Source organism: Fundulus heteroclitus, chromosome 3, assembly GCF_011125445.2.
Source record: "Fundulus heteroclitus isolate FHET01 chromosome 3, MU-UCD_Fhet_4.1, whole genome shotgun sequence".
Lineage (NCBI taxonomy): Eukaryota > Metazoa > Chordata > Actinopteri > Cyprinodontiformes > Fundulidae > Fundulus > Fundulus heteroclitus.
Genome location: NC_046363.1, coordinates 39,445,878 through 39,463,370, shown reverse-complemented (window position 1 = coordinate 39,463,370; position 17,493 = coordinate 39,445,878). Strand labels below are relative to the sequence as shown.

Sequence of the window (17,493 nt, the reverse complement as noted above, 5' to 3'; positions counted from 1 at the left end):
CTACACTATGCTATACTATACTATGCTATACTATACTATGTTATGCCATATTATGCTATACTATACTATGTTATGCCATACTATACTATGCTATACTATGCTATACTGTATTATGCTATGCTATACTATACTATGCTATACTATTTCTCTATTTTTCTAATTTACTAAATTACATGCTTTACTATGTGATGGTCTGTTACTTAAAATCCCAATCAAATGTTTTCCATTTTGTGCCTGCAAGGCAACAAAAGAAGTGCAAAAGTGTAGGATTTCTTTGCAAGGCACTGCATGTCAATGAGCTGGTTGTCAGTCATCGTGCGCCCTGTGATGGACTGCTGATACTGTCCAGAGCATGCCCTGCTGGAAATAAGAACCAGCCCCCATGCATCCCTGAACAGAAATAACAGAAAATTGATGGCTGTAGTAAATTATAATCGGGAAATAAAACAGAATTCACTATAAATCTGCATGAAACAGCAATGAACTCCCTCTTTAGCAAAGGAATGAACGGAGTGTGTTTAACTTTTGGCTGCGTTTGTGTCAGCATTAAGGCACGTGTAGGACAAGGACTTAAGAAGCTGCGTTCAATGCCATGCAGAAGAGAGAGCGTTGGGTTTGCAGGTGAGGAGAAAAGGGGAGGCGACACGGAGGAAAACACAGGAACCAGAGAGGTCATGTTAAAAAGGTTTATTTCGACAACTGTCTGAGTTTCATTTGTTTATTCTCTGTTTGAAGTCCCAAAAAAGTACAAAAAAAAAAAAAAAACAAGTACATCAAAGGATTAGAAATCACATCAATGAAAACCAAGACACATTGTGTTGCTTCTTTTAAATCAATCCGAGCAAATGTTTTTTTTTTTCCCCAATATTTATACATACTCACTGGATTAGTCAGACAAACATCAAAACCTCTCAGTAGCATTAACGTTTTTTTTTTTTGTTTGATTTTCTTTTTTACAACAACGTTTTCTGTACGTTTTAAACTTCTGTATGATTTCTCTCTTTTTACAAAATACACCAATGCAGGCAGGGAAAAGGGAAGCCATATGTGTGTGTGTGTGTGTGTGTGTGTGTGTGAGAGAGACAGTGTTCACATGAAAGCGTGTTTTTATGTCTTGGGAGCTTTTCACAGGATGTTTCTGCCTCTAACGTCTGTGTGCGCATGTGTACAGGTACCACAGACAGGAAAAAGTTAAAGCAACAAGGAGAGGGCGGGACTGCGCAACAGGGGCATGACTGAATGTAAGGGGTAGAGGAGGGATGGGGGGGTTAAAAGGGAGCTGTGGGGCAAAGCAGATCGGGGTGGGGGCATTCTTTAGCGTGGGCAGTGACGGGGCGGCAGATCTGGTGCAGGTTTCTTTTTTTTGTCGTTTTTTTTGTTTTTGCAGCGACTGGAGGCTGCCGGTGGCAGTGGTGCCGTGTTGGAAACAGTTGCAGACTGAGTTGGTTGGCTGGTGTGTTGGCAGGCTGGTTGGTTGGTTGGTTGGTTGACCGGTTAGGCGCGCTCGGCAGCGGGCGAACAGAGAGAAGCTGGGGGGAACGGGGGGGCGTCTGCTTCATTCCCGTTGCCGGCACACCTTGTCGTTTTTCTGTGTTTCGTTGTCAGGTTGCTGGGGGGGCTGTTGGTTTTTTTTGTTTTGTTTTTTTCCGCGCTTTGCTTTGTTTTCACATCATGTTGTTCTGCAGTGAGTTTACCTCCGAGGAGTTCTCCTCGCCCAGGACCTTGTGGTTCTCGTGTTTGGGGGTCAGAGAGTTGTGGATGTTGAGGGAGTCGTCCTCCTTGGGCGGAGCCTTCACCGGGTCCTCCAGCTTGTTCTGGGACTGAGGATCATCCTACATAAGAGCGGGTAGTGGTGGAGGGATGGGGGGGGAGGGGGGAGTAGAAAGCACAGTTAGAAGGGCAAAAAAACAGATGATGCATTAAAATTCAGCTGCAAATCTGACCCTGACGGTTAGTAGCAACCTTTGCTTCTAGTTTTTTTAAAGCCCTCTATAACATCTTCAGCTAAAGGCAATAATCTCTTTTTTTCCCCAAAAGCTCTAAGCAGTGAACAGTAGACAGTTGCAGCTCATATTGAGTGCCAACCTGTTGAACCAAAATAGATTTTAGACTTAGAGAACTCAAGTACGGTTTTGACTTATGCGATTACGCATCTGCTCATGTGTTCAGTTTGACACTAATCAAAGGCAATGTTTGCGATAAAAAGAATCTGATGTCCAAAAATCAAAATAGGAAAGAAAACTAAAGCACAAACTCTACGTCCTTAAAGCTTAAACCTAGCTTAATTTCCCTAAACAACATATACCAAACCGCCTATTTTCAAATAGTTTTAATTGTTTAAGTCTAATATTCCAGTTTTTCAGGTAGTTATTGAAATAAAAAAAAGAAATTAAAAAACTTTACACGGTGGCAGAGATGTTGACAGGAACTTTTTTTTCTGGCAAATGTCTAGTCTCAGGTCTTTAAGTCACATTCAAGTCTAAAGTCTCTAAAAATTGACATTAAATTTTTTTTTTATCAAACACACAAGTTCTAGTGCACAGCTAACCCCACATGGGCTTTTGGTTAGGAATCCAAACCTGTACTGTCTATCCTTTGGCCACAACATGAACATTTAATAATTTTAGGTCAATCTTTCATTATTATCTATAGTTATCTTTTAATCTATAAACATTTAATTTGCTGCCGTTGCTGTTGTTAAAAACTGCCACATAATTGTTTCGCTGAATGAACACATTGATTATTGTCTCTTATGTGCATTTGTCATCCTTTCCTTATGTTCTCCTGTAAGTGTTTTAGCACTTTAAGCCTAACATTGCTAACAATAAGAAATTGTTTTTAATGTTTTGTCTGGTGAAATGAAGGTTCATTTAAGTTATTTTGAAAATGAATCGAATGTAAACGTAATTTATATTTATCCTTATGCAAATATAAATATAAATTAACAGCTCTATCAGAAAGAGAGAAACCTATCATTGTTGAACTTCTTAATGAACTAAAAACCGTGTTCTGGACAATCAGATCCACAGATTTATTATTTTACAGATGCTGAAAGCTATCAAGTTTAATCTCTAAAGAGTGTTTAGCGCAAAAACTTGTTCACAGCCCCTAATGTAGCCGCCTCTCACCCAATGACCGCTGGAGACAGGCACCAGCTCAACATCTGCAGAAATTAACCAACCTTATTCTGTCACATTAAACGCAGATGCAGTCTGTAGCTCACATACCGGCTTCCTTCAAGTGTCTAAGTCAAGTCTCAAGTCTTTTTTTTTTTATTTGTTGCGACTTAAGTGCAACTAGAGTCGAAGCCTTAAACTCAACTCTGCTTGAAATTTAATCCCAATCAGCTGTCCCGTAGTTTAGCATTTTAACACTGATAAACGTGTAAATACTGACCTAACACACTAAATTAAACATTTAAAATCAGATAAAGACATATAGTCAAAATATCCCACTCATAATATGGAACATACAATCTGAGGATTCGTGTGGCGTCTACTTTCTTAAATAAATAGCGAATTAAAAGGTTTCTGAGTACTCTGAGATGCTTAGAAAGCTTGAGATTACCTTTTATCTAAAGCTGAACGAAATACATTTTGAAGGGACACAGGGGTAAATACTCAAATATTGATGGCTTAATTCTCTAAAGCTTCCTTCACAGTTTATTGTAATAAATATGGTCTGTCTTTTTAATGTTTTTTAAAATAGATATTGGGGACATTACATAATCCAATTTGTTTTTAATGGTAGCTGACAGATTTCAGCTACTAATTGTTAGCTAACAGGTTTACAAATAGTGGCCAATGGAAAACTAAAACTCAAAAAAGTAAAACTGTTAGAAGTGGCGTCGTCAACACCACTTCTATTTAACCTCCGGATTCCAGTATTTAAACGCAAAATCCACACAGGGCAGTTTATTTGTTTCTATGGGCATAACGAACGTTTAAGCGTTTTCTTAATATTAGCTATTTGTTTTATTATGCTAGCCTTTAACAAATAATGAAAGCAACACATCACCAGAGGTTAAAGAGAAATCCTAACAGAAAATTTTGCTTTTGGTGACGCAGAGCATATAAATTTGTAAATCTAGTAATCCTACAACAAAAACAGCTTTTGGGTGTTGCTGATATGGAGCAGTTAGCTCATGACAGCCAAAACAAAACAAAAAACAAGTCAGAAATAATTAACAACAGCAGCTAATTTAGTGATCTGAATGGTCCATTGTTTTAAAATCACCATGCTCAGCTGGCATTACGCATCGGTGAAGAGACATTGCGCGGAGCTGCATGAGCGACAGCAATCCCCCACCAGGCAACCCAGAAAGCACATGCACATCCACATGCAGGAAGAGAAAACAATGCACCCCGTAAACAGTGATGGTCGCTCATGCAGAACACCTTCAGTCTCCGCTGTCCTTTCACCGTTTGAGCGTAAAAAACAAACAGTCCTCCCAAAGCTTATTTTCAATGTGCACCACCATCATACATACCCAAGCAGTTGCTGGAGGGGGAAACATTGTGCTTTAGTTGTTTCAGTTTAAGTCGTCTGCATTTAATTAAGGTCAGGAGGGAAAAATTGATTATAGAGTCCATTGGAGCGCTGTTTTCCAGCCTCTTAGCCCCATTAATTTTGCACGGCTTTATTGACTTGGCTGCACCGAGGCTTTCCAGGCCGTCAGTCTGCACCTCTTTGTCACAATAGCAACCACACTGGAGAGTGTCCACCCACCCACACACACACACACACACACACACACACACACACACACACACACACACACACACACACACAAGCACGCAACCAGAGTATGGTCAGATATAGATGCTCTCGTTCACACACGCAATAAAGTCCAGACCCTGAGGTCTGTGCCTTTTGCAGACCCTCCCTAATTGAATGTTTGCATTTGAACTCAATGGTACTTTCAGAGAGGAAGAGCAGTGAGAGGATTTACCCGATGGCTGTTGGCCTAGATAGTAACTTCAGGCAGGACGTGTGGGTATGTCACTTCCATGGTTACGGGATAGGGGCCCTCTGTCCTCCCGTCAGCATGAAACTGGAAAATGTTTTTGTGTTTGTTGGATTTCATTGTCGTTGTGCATGGGTGGAAGGGTGCGGGCAGTGGGTGGGAGCACAGAGTCACGAGGACTTTTGTGTGGGAGTAAACTTTTGGGGGAGAGTGGGAACAGATATAAACAGGGTTCTGATGATGAAGATGATGATGATGGAGGCACATGGACGGTTCTTGATGTCCTTTCGTCAAGTCTGGGACTGTATGCTGTTTGGTGTACAGTACAGCCCAAGCATGAACAGACTGCCTTCGAGTTAACGTACATTTAGCGATCAACATGATTAGCTTCAGGTGCCATGGGTTAGGACTATTTGCTCTGGTGGTTTCTAAGCTTTTTAAACTGTTGCTTTGTCTTGGAAGTTACTGGAATATCTAAGGACATTTATACCGATTATTAGCTACTGCTTTATATGGTTGTGAATTTAACAGAATCCTACAAAATGAAAACATTTTTATAACCTCAGATGATAATCTCCTCCAAAAAATAAATTACTGACCATCCAGATATATCCAATAATACTACGAATAGAAATAAGTCTGTTGTGCAATGTACGTTTGGTAATTGTTGTATAATAAGCATCTCAATCAGAAACAAATTAATACACAATGTTCCAAACCTTTCTTTTGAAATAGCAATGTTTTGGTGCTTAATAGCAAATAATAGTTTGCATTAAGTTATGCACGTGTTTAAAAGCAACATTTTTAGAGGACCTTTTCTGTCATGTTTCGGTCACAGTTTCTTTCTATTAAGACTATTGGTAAAATACAGCTTATTTCACCGCACAGATACGTATGAAAGTCCCGAAACAGCACAAAATATTACCAGTAAACATGTGATTTGACTAGAGACTATTCTGGGATTTGTTGTCATTAAAGTATTTTTTTTTTTTTTTGTGCAGACATGGAAAATGTTAAAGTTTTAGGATATTATTATGTCTAAAGGCTATAACTGGACATTGCAACCAAATGAAAATTGGTAGAAAAAACAGAGTAAATTGTATGATTTTTTTTTGTGTGTGTGTGTGAATACTATAATAACATTAAATACTGATGAAAAATGCTTTGGACAGCACGTCCATTCAGATGTTAATTGGTCCTTCTGATTAGAGGAAAACAATATTAATTCTTATTTGCGTGCAACCCTCCTGCAAAAAAAAAAAAAAAAAAAAAAAAAGATTTTCTTAATTGTTGTAGAATGTATGCTGAAGCGACAAATTTGTCAATATTCCAACACGAAATAGATGTTGGTGCTTTAACACTCACTACTCACATTTAAGACCCGTGTTTTCCTCTAATCATGTCAGTGGATCATTCAATTTAAGCACCGAAAAACATGGTCAGGTGTAAGCATTAATTACTTACTAGGTTATTTTGGGGAAAAGTGTTTAACAAGACTACGTTTGGCTTTCTACTGTCATCCTTTTAAGTTGTTGCAGTAAAGTTTTGGGTATCACTAAAGATTTTGATAAAGTGATTGCTTTTGGAGCAAACGAGCCAATTCCATTTATTTCACACAGCATTGTGGAATAGGTGATAATTTTCTCCAAGCTTTTCTCAGAAGGTTCAACCTTGCTTTGCATTCACAAAAGCATCTGCAAAGAGAACTAGGAATCTTTTCAAGGTAAGTCAAAAGCTTATGTTTGTCATGCTCCTGAGGTGTTTTAAATTTCTTTTATGTCTCTTTCTTTCTCTACCGTTCAGGTTCTCTAGCTGAAGTAATTTTTGTTTATTTATTTTTGGTTCTTTAATTCATTTTTTGTTCTTTGTATATTTTATATTAGCTCTGTTTTCTTTCCTGTTTTTGATGCTTCTCAGATTCTGCTCATTATTCTCCTCCCCTCAGTTCCTCTGCCTGCAATAAGCTCGGCTGTTCTTCATTCCCCACCAGATTAGTATCACCTGTGTCAACATGCCTTTCTCCACTCTTCCCTCTGTATATAAGCTGTCCGGTCTTCATTGTTCAGTTGCTGGATTCTTCCGTAGGCTCTTTTAATTCACCTCATCACACTGCCCTGTTCTCCAATTATCTCCTCGACCATTGGTCAGTTTGCTTTTGAATCGTTCATTAAATCCTTGTTATTGTCATATGTGACTTATGAGTTCCTACCTGCACGATGGTCCTGCTAAAGTAAAAAAAAAAGGCAGTGTTGTTACTTAGCTTATTTCACCAGGCACAGTTCCAAGTGTTTTTAAATTGTGTCACTCTCTGATTGATGCAATATAAATCCCTTTACTATGTGAAAAGCTTCTGATGTTGTTAACTGATTCGAGTCGATACTCTCTAAATATCTTCACAGCTTTGAAGGAGAGTACAGAATATTTTTTTCAGGCAAAGGAAAGACATTATGTCCTCAATTAAAAGCTTGTATGTTTGTAGCTGCTACTCGCTTTGATCATGCTGGATGTGTTGGCTAAATCTGGGTAAATTTTTGTGCAGCCAAGGTGAATTAATTACTCATGGTCTATGGGTATGCGTCTGTCTCTGTATTTTCCTACCTTGTTGGTGTTTACAGAGTAAATGTTTGCCTGTCAGTGTGTGCATGGCTTCCTTAGCAGACCAGAGACCAGCCTTTATTTAATAAAGGGTTTGTGATTGTTTAACTGGCACAGCATGATCAGACATTCATGGATGTTTGGGACGTGACAAGGACTCCTGTCTTTGAGGATAACAAAAAATAGTTCAGAAGGATTTAAGTTTACTGTAAACCCCAGGTCAGCTAAACTGTGATAAGTCAACAAGAGCCAATACAGTCGATGGAAATCCTCTTAAAAATGACTGCCGACTCTGCCTGGGAAACGTGTTTCCTGCGCTGAATTTATTTACCGTTGACAGAAAACAATTCCCTTCCACCGTTTGCTGCAGAGGGAAGGATGCGGCTGCACTTGGCTGAATTAGTTTGAGGGGAAGATTGGGGACAAGTGGGTTCAATCCACCACCATGAATGAAACACAAAGCTTTCAATTACAGCAGAGAAACGACTGCTGTTTACGGCAAGCCGCAGAAAACAAGGACCTCGTCTTCACCTTCTCAGTAAACAGTCCTTTTCGTAAAAGGCTGTTTTCTTCCAATAAAAGTTGGGTGTGTGTTTTGTGTCTGGAGTGGAGCAGTGATGGGGTCAATGACTTCTTTCAGCACGGCTGATGGTTAAACCCGAATTAAGGGCAGGTCCACATCGTTCTAGCTCTTTTTGTGCAGAAACAAATTTTTGCAAGTTGGTTTTCTATCTCTAAATTGGAAGGGATACTTATACCAAAACCTATTCTCTTTATTTTCACAAATAAAGTTCAAGTTTTAAAGGGCCAGTGGACCAGGTTGGTGGCTATAGCGGTTGAGTCGTCACCTCATATAAAGAGGTTAATGGTCCTCGATGCAATCATCTGGGATTCCACTCCCAACCTGCATGTATTTCTCCTCTTCTATCTCTCTCTTTGCCTATTTGCTGTCAGAAAATACTGTGAATAAAGGCCACTAACATAAAAAAGAGTGTTTTAGAGATTATTCAGTGTAAAATAATGAAGTATTTAAAATTTTGGAATTAGTGATCTTTAAAAGCACACTAGTCCATTAAAAAAGGTAAATGTCCTTTAAAGCAGCACCGTGTAAGTTTTGATTTAAGTATTGGCTTAATTTTAGATATATCAAATGGTTTTTCAGGTGAAATAGAGCACTTCGTGTGTACCGATGCTCAGTGCGGGCAGCCCTTCTTAAAAACTCACCTATTGAACTTGAACTTCGCCGTTCTAGGTTACGACTGTCTGAGTTCTGACAAAACGAAACAGACATGACACTTACCTGATCAGACATACTGTATTTTTGGTTCTCTGATGTAGGATTTAATCTAGACACGGATGAATGTGGCCTTGTCTTTACTAATAACTTGATGTCTTCTCAATCTGCTGGTCCAAAGTGGTCTGCTATCAGATTCCAAAACACGGAGGGAGACTGTTTAATTTAGTGACAGTGCAGTGTTGCCAGTGGCCTTAAGGGGCACTAAACCTGGAAGTTACAGGTCTAGTGCCCCAAGTGGCTAAAAGTTACACGGCGCTGCTTTAATTATAGAGCAAGCTTATTTATGCCATAAATATGCTTGCAAAGAGGTGAGGAAAATTTAACAATGACAGGGCCATGAAAAATCATGGAAATAACAAAAGCTTTTTATAGCTTTCTTTCATAAATTGTTGATGCATTACTTGTTCACATAACAATGATATTGCAACTGCAAATTTAGAAACTAATATATTATTCATGTAGAGTAGTCCTCTGAGTACATTGAGTCTCTATGTCCCAATCATAAACAGCATGCCCTGACTTGATGAGTTAAAACTGCTAGGAATTAAAAATTTTGGATGAATTTCTAATGTATTGGGCTAGATTATGTTTCTCCTTGTACTAAAACGCACCGGTCAGGTGTTTTTGCAAGCTGTAAGTAGAAACAAAAGCTCATGACCAGGTTTACGGTATCCAAATTGAAATAGCATAATTTTATCTAATATAGTTCCTATGATTTAAAGTCCTTTTAAAATCTGGGATGGCAGAGAAAGTGCTGGTGGGACCAGAGTTTTTATCTGGCTGATTGAAGCATGCAATAATACAGTAGTACCCCTATTCTACCTATTGGTGCAGCATATTGGCTGAAAGAGTACAACTTTGTTTTTTAAATTTGTTTTCCAGAGAGAATAATTTAAGTTGTTTGGAAATATTTCAGATGGTAAATTAAACACAGTTAGCCATTGCTGGGAAATTAGTGGCACTGATCCTCATTTTACTAAAAGCTGCAAAAGTCACACCAACCCATGACACTCTCATGACAAATAATAAATATTATAATAATAATTGGTATAATACAATATAATATAATAATAATCAATTATTTGTTTTGTTTTTTTGGGGGGTGGGGTGGAGTGAGGGGATTAATATATTGACAATAAGGCCAACGATTTTTTTTTTTACCTCACTGACCTTACGTTTATGCAGTTTTGGACAATTTAAATGAAACATTTATAGTGCATGCTTATTATTGCTCACACTAAACATTTCAAGAGTTTTAAACAAACTGTTACAACTTTGAGATTTATTTTCTGCTTCTGTATTTTCAGATGTAAACCTTCACACGGACTAGATATGAAAATATATCCTCAGCTAAATCTAACATATGCTAGTATTAGTCTTTGCATGTATTAAATAGCTATTATTATTATGTTATTTATTTTATGTGTGTGTGTGTGTGGCCATTACAAAGTGTGTGAAGGGGAACAGGGTATGCCAATTGTAATATAGCTGAAAACAAATAAGTTACATATACCTGCGTGGAAGACACATAAACACATTTTCTCACTGTCTGACAATAACTCCAACAAACATTTTCCTCTTTAAGTTCGGTTATTATTACCAAGATTATTGCTCTATGCTAAAAAACTTGAATAAAGGGGAAATCTAATCTTTCAGGGTTTTTTAAATCTTCACCTTCTGCAATGATCCTGTATTCCTTAGTAATTGGCGACTTAGGTCAGTCGTTAGGTGGTTCACCTTTTCAGCTCACGACTTTTCTATGAGACTGAGATCAGGGCTTTATGACAGCCGCTCCAAAACCTTCATTTAATTTAATTTAAATAAATAAAGTATTTTTTTAACTTGAATTTTCTTGTCCCTAAGCCATTTTGTAGCCAATGTGGCAGTATACCCAGGGTCATTATTGATTTGAAAGACACATTTATATCATCTTAAGATGTTGCCTCAATATTCCCGTGTATTGCTTTTCCTTCTGACCCAATCACCTCTTTGAAGTCTTTGAAGGACCCCATATGTGAAGCTGCGCTGTACTTCACTGTTGAGGCGGCATTCTTAAGCTTGCAGTCTTCACCCTTTTTCCTCCAAATCTAATCCCAGTCTTTTTTGCCACACACATTGATTTTATTTGCACCGGAAGGTTGGACATGTCTCCGAAAATCAAGTCTTTCTCCTGGTTTTCTTTTGAAAATTGCAATCTCTTTTTTCATGTGTTGCTTTTGGTGTAATTGATTTGTTGTCGCTACATGCCCTTTCGGCCCAGGTCTGTAATGACTCCCCTACCGGCTTCAGCCAGCATCTTATCAGGGTATTTTGCTGTTTTTCTGGAGTCGAAACGTAAAACTTTGCGCCAAAGCACCATCATGTCTGCGACACAGGACCTCTCTCCTTCCTGAACTGTCTGATCGCTGGACATTGCCGTGTTCAATCATGTAACTGAACAGATGAACGTGGCACCTGAGAGCATCTGGTAATTGTACCCAACGATAAACCAGACAGGGTTAAAACCAGATTGATTTGTATAGATGTTTTTTTTTCCATGATGCCACGGAAGGACGCCGTGTGTTCGGAGTGTTTCCGTGAAATATATCCAGAGCCGTGCCTCGATTTGACCCACACATTGTGAAGCTCACAAAGACAGGACGTCGTCATTTGGGATATTGCAAATGATTTAAAGGCAGAGTGCTCTTGTTGCATGTATACTTCTGGATTTGAAAAAAAAATAAGCAATAAATAAATGTCAATAAAATGAGCAAATAAAGCACGAAACTTGGTAATCCTAACTGACCTAAAACAGGAAAATTTAGTCGAATTTAATGCAGGCAGGAAAAAAATGTGTCTTTGTATATAGTGGATGTAAAAATCTGTCTTCAGCTTCACTGTTTAAATAAATGTGTTTGAACAAATCTATCTACTCTCTCAGTTCTAGCCTTTAAAATCTTATTTTCTTTCCTTTTTTTTTGTCTAGACTGGCTGAGGCTTGGACTGATCCACTGACGGTTGAGAGGGGGTGACTGACAGGGCCACAGTAACAATGAGAGAGCTGTTTGGGAGGGTGACAGGGGGGTCGGGACCGTCTGACATGTCTTAAATTTGGTCTTACCTCGCAGTCGGACTCCTCTTTGGTCTTACACTCCCAGGTGTATCTGCTCATGGTTTTCTGAGGGGAGGGGGACGGGGCAAAGGGTTATATTCCTCAAAAAACAACCGTACAAGCCATCCTTAGAAGAAAGACATATAGAGGGGGGGACGGAGAAAGACGGAGAGAGATTGAAGCGGACAGAAAGGAGGGAGAGAGGAGAGAGCCAACGGATCAGAGACGATTAAAAGAAGTGGAGAGGGAAACAGGAAGAGACAGAGATAAAATAGACAGAGAGCGTTGGAGACGGAGACCAACAGTAGGAGTAACTGGACTTCCTGTCCGATGTCAGCTGATATTCCCAGCTGGATTCAGCTCTGTTCCAGCACAGACTCTCTGGTGCTGCTTGGTAGTTAGTATGAACCTGAGCAGGTTGTAAACCATAGTGGCAAAGAGATGTTGTTAGAGAGAGTATTTTATGGCAGGGTGTTTTTTTTTTATGGTTAATTATGAAATGATATCTGTTGTGCCCATTTGTGTTTTTAAAACTGGATTGAATAGTAGTGGGGTATACTTATTTGGATGTTGTAATGAAGAGAATGTGTCCCCCTCCAGAACATACTGATGCTTGAGCTATCTGAAGAAACCCTAAATGGATAATTAAAATTTATTTGAAAGCAGGGTTGAGATTGAATCTTAACGTGATGCTCTTCCACTTTAGTCATCGAAACCATAAAATAGTTTCTAGGTTTTTCTTCAAATATTTTTCCTGAGACTATGTAAGGCTTTAGCTAAATGTAAAAAATACTGCATTAGGAGAATACATTTTATGTTAGACATTTGCTCTAAATTCTAAAGTTTTAAATTCATTCGTATGTAGAAAACCAGATTGAAAGCAGAAACCAATTATACTGAATGAATCATTTTTCTTGAACTAAGCCATCTCTACAATAGAGGTGACACATTCTGTAAATTTAGGAAAAACAAATATTGAAAGTGATTCTATCAAATTGAATTATTACCTGTTAGCTGTTGGATTGCCAGGCACACCCACTGGTTTTAGGAGATTAGTACATTATTTCATGTCAGTAAACAGGAAAAAAACTGGACAGCAAAGCTGCGTCAGGCCCCAACCCTGCTTCTTGATTGCTGGTGTGTTGCAGAATGATCTATTTTTTAATATTTATTTCATTACAAATAATAGAGAAGGCACCAGCACCCCTCACGACCCCAGTAGGGATAAAGCGTGTAGGAAAATGGATGGATAATAGACTTGCAAGACATTCTTCTCTGTTTTGTTTAACCACATGTAAATATGTGTTTGTCTAATTTTGTAAGGCACAATGTTGACACCTTTATTTATATTTTGGCATTAATATCACTGTATTGTAAATGCTAGTATGGAATTAGCTGCAGAAATAACCGATGCATGAGACAAAGGCTTCTCTGGCACAACACACAGCCCCAGAAATATCCCACAGGGCATCTTTGGAAGCTTACAATCAACTCATTTGCATACCACAAGTACTATTCAGTCCAGTGAATGAGCAGGGTTGTGAGTTGTAAAGTGACATGTTTTGAGATGTTATTAGAAAGCGATGACGGATTTGTTTTTCGTTTTTATTTTTTTATTTTGTGTTTTGGGATTTAATGTTTATGAGGGAAAAACAGCTTGTACTTTTAGTTAGAATGAATTGGTGAGACTCGTTTGCACGTAGAGCAACTACATTTAAAAGAAATGAGTTCAAAGCCTACAGCCTGGAGCTTAAAGGGGTGAACAAACTACTGAAAGAGCTGTGAGAGGGTGGTACCACATCCTGAAAATAAATAAGCTTGTTGCTAGTTAAAGAAAAACAAAAAACTCAGTTGTAGCACTACAGCAACCCATGCTGCGACAACTTTGGTGTTAGCACAACTAGCTACCCATGCTTCGGTTAGTCAGAAACCTGTCAGCTCTACTGCCGCCTTCAGGCAGCAGCAAGGCATTGCATCCCAGATGTTTATCCTGATGACCGTCACCATTTTCCTCAACTATCCACCACTTTTAGCTTACCTGTTAGGATATCACCCCTCTAGAATATATTTTTTTTGTTTCCATATTACTTATCCCTCCCTCTTTCCCTACCAACCTTCAGGATAAACAAGTCAAAAAGACATTTTAATAAAAAGTAAAACAAGAGGAGCTGCAGTGGCTGATATGGCCACTAGGTGGTGCATATTAGCGACAGAGCAGTCATGCCATGACATCAAGTACAGATGCAAAGAGGTGATAAGAGAGAGAGAGAGCAGGTTAGAAGGACAGAGAACAGGCAGGGTGCACAGCAAGGTGTCCTTTTATTTTATATTTTTGGTCAAACTTCAGCCAAGAAAATCATTAAGTCTTCAACCCGCCTGGTTTCTGTGGGGAATTGAACCCCTAACCCCTCTTTGGCTTGTTTTCCGCTAATTGTTCATTATTTAGTCGGATGATAGCCAAATAATACACACGGCTGGAGATATATCATTGTCAATTAACACTTTTCTTTTCAACAGCTCCTAAACTGTTAAAACTTAAGAACTGAGTTTCGTGGTGCTGGTCTTTTCACTCCTTCACCATTAACATTTTTGGTAATTTTGGACTAGAAATTGAGCCATCTGCCAGGCGGTGCACTCTGAAGGATCTTTGGGGACGTTTGGTTGAATTGACAAATTCATTAATTATCCAAGAGATGATTCCTTCAGATACCAGCAAAGGCTGAATGGATAGAGGAAAGCTTGCCCTGTTTTCCTCTTTCAACTTCTGTTACAGAAATATTGTTAGATCTTTAGAAAGCACAGGGTTAGGAGAAGGATCTACATTCTCTTGCAAACACTCCGCTGTTAGCAGCATAATTGTGCTAAATGCAAATATGAGACGCTAAAGCTGGTTTAACAAGTCAACTCAAACTAATTTTATGCTGTTTTTAAAACAAACTTTGGGATGTCCCCTCAGCACCTAATTAATGGCCACTCATGGGAAAAATAAATATTTTAAATGCTATTTAATCATTTAGGCAGGTCAGCGTTTTACAAGAACAGATTGGAAACAAATCTCTCATAATTAAAAAAAAAAAAAAAAGAAATATTCAGGAAGTAAAGAGACATGATTATCAGCGCTTGGCACTTGGACCCCGCCCATTCTCCCTCCTTCAAGCTCATAACACCTCAGAGTATCTGAGAATACTCATGCCCATGCATTTAGAGGGGGGGGGGGGGGGGGGGTTCCCGAGCAGGACTCGGGTTGGGAGGGAGATGCAGAAAAGGGGTGAGAGAGAGAGGCGAGAACCACGTTACCTGACAGATAATGTTATCATAGTAAGCCAATGCACGGGCATGAGGGACGTTAGGAGGGGTTTCGCACAGTTTCCTTACATTTGGGTGGGAGCCCTCAGCGATGGTGGACAACGAGAAATTATCATTGTGCTGCTCCGATGAAGGCCGGTACTTACTGTTGGGCGCCGGTGGGATGGAAGGGGGTCGAACAGAGGGAGAAACCAAAAAAAAAAGAAAAGAAAAAAAAAAGAAAAAGAAAACAGAAAAATTTAAGAGATTTGAGGTAGAGCCATGAGGAAAAACAAAAATAAGGAACATGTGAGATGTTTAGGCGGGGAAAAAAAACTCCAGACATTTGTAAAAGAGACAAATAATGAGCATAAGGACAGTAAAGCAAGGATACGAGAAGTTGTTAAGGAAGAGAGATGATGTGGATGTAAGATAAAATAATTAGATAGCAAAAAAACAAACAGAAAAAGGTTATGTGGGGTTGCAGTAGGGTAATGAGGGGATGCGGATAGTATCACATTGTGGAAAAGACGAGAAGAAAAGCATAGAAGGGGGTAAAAAAGCACAAAAGCAGCATCAGTTAGACAGCTCAACATGAAAAATGAGAAAACAAAACAGAAATAAACATTTATCTGTGATGCAACACACTGACAATAATATATTAACTGGTTCTAAACACATAAAGCAGACAACATAACCTCTCTTTTGCTATTTTATTTACTACACAAGTTACGGTTACTTTTCATGTCTTATGTCCTGAATCAGTATCTGTCTCTGCACAATGTTTTACACACAATTTCATATAAACACCTGTAAGACGTGGAGATGCTGTGGTTGCTTTCAGAAAGCTCAAAGCAGTGGCGTAATGTTATTTCGTTTAAATCAAACGGCCTTTCACAGTCACTGAGCTGAATTGGTCGCTGTCAAGAATAATTTCCATCCTGCAGCAAGGATCCATTAGCGATACAACATGACCAAAGGCTTTCTCGTGGAGAGGACAGTATGTAAGCAAACTCTGGCAGTTATAAGAGGAACATATAATTTGATTAGGTTTATTTATATAGCGCCAACTCACAACACATGTCATCTGAAGGCTCTTTACAAAGTCAGTTTAATTGGATCGTGCAGACAGATTGGTTAAAGCGTTTTCTGAGGAAACCCAGCAGATTGCATTGAGTCGTAGAGACTGACTTTGCAGCAATCCCTCATACCGAGGGTAATTTATGTGACATTGTTTTAGAACGAGCTGAATATTCAGCGGGGTGTTTTGTTCTGGTAATTGTTTGCGTAATTCGAAACGGAGATATCTATGTTGCATTTATGTGTATTTTTAGGGTGGCTCTCTGCAATGAACAGCCTCACCTTCTGCGCGTCTATAACCCACCTTCCAGTCTGAAAGCATCTTTTTTTTTTTGGTTTCCAATTGTTAAAATCCGACGCAGCTTCACAGAAAGTTTCCCTTCATCTCACTCTGAGAGGAACCATCTTCGGGAGTTCTCCGTTCGACAACGACAGACTGAACTCTTTGAGATTCGTTCTTCGTCACGACTTTCTCAAACCCAAAGAGAAGTTTGTCTCGGCGACAAAAATCAAAGGCTAACTTTGTTAAGAGCGACATCCGTTTTGTTTCTTTCTCTTTTCTCGCTGTCATTTGGCCCCTCATTCAAAAAAAGAAAAACAAACAACTACTACTGTGAACACTTGAAGGCACAGAGAAACATCAGCCACCCCCCCCCTTTTTTTCTCTGGCGTCTAGATACAACGTTGCTTTTCATCATTTCCACTTCCCTATCATGTGTAGAGCTAAGGAGACTGCGGTCGTCTCTGATCTGCCTGCAGAGCTTTCACGTTAGATTTAACCAATGAACTGTCAGGACTGTCACAGATTCAAACAGTGATGTGGGAGATGAGTACGCTTCCCATCCCCACTTCCAGATTTGGTTTCTCTATTGACTCCCTCTGAACAAATATCAGCTGATCATCCTGTACATAAAAGCGCTTACAATATATTTTTTACGTTTATTAAGATTCTTGGTCCATATGATGGCCACTTCTGCGGCCACACAGTCGGTAACCCCACAAACAACCACTTTTTCACTTTAGGTTTTCACACATACATATACTGCAGCATAAATACGTCGGTTTGTTAATTTTTATTCTGACAATATTGAAAGACGTTAGTTCCAATTGTAGTGCACACATTTGGTTAACTTTTGTATATTTAATTTTGTCACATACTTAACATTGGTTTGTGCTTCC

At 39.0% G+C, this 17,493-nt stretch overlaps 1 protein-coding gene across 10 annotated transcripts in view; it reads right to left on the bottom strand.

Annotated features, from left to right (window-relative positions):
• Nucleotides 1-1,114: 1,114 nt before the first annotated feature.
• cspg5a (chondroitin sulfate proteoglycan 5a) overlaps nucleotides 1,115-17,493 on the bottom strand; it is an 81,696-nt gene continuing 65,317 nt past the window's right edge. Inside the window, exons 4-7 of one of the 10 annotated variants that reach the window (XM_036135376.1) lie at nucleotides 15,247-15,403; nucleotides 11,959-12,015; nucleotides 4,952-5,053; nucleotides 1,744-1,832 (exon numbers count right to left, since the gene is read on the bottom strand). In XM_036135376.1, coding sequence (XP_035991269.1) covers nucleotides 4,967-5,053; nucleotides 11,959-12,015; nucleotides 15,247-15,403 — 301 coding nt within the window. In that variant the 3' untranslated portion in view covers nucleotides 1,744-1,832; nucleotides 4,952-4,966. Of the gene's footprint in view, nucleotides 1,833-4,951; nucleotides 5,054-11,958; nucleotides 12,016-15,246; nucleotides 15,404-17,493 lie in introns of all 10 variants that reach the window. The other 9 variants (XM_036135380.1, XM_036135370.1, XM_036135374.1 and 6 more) reach the window with 9 other exon arrangements.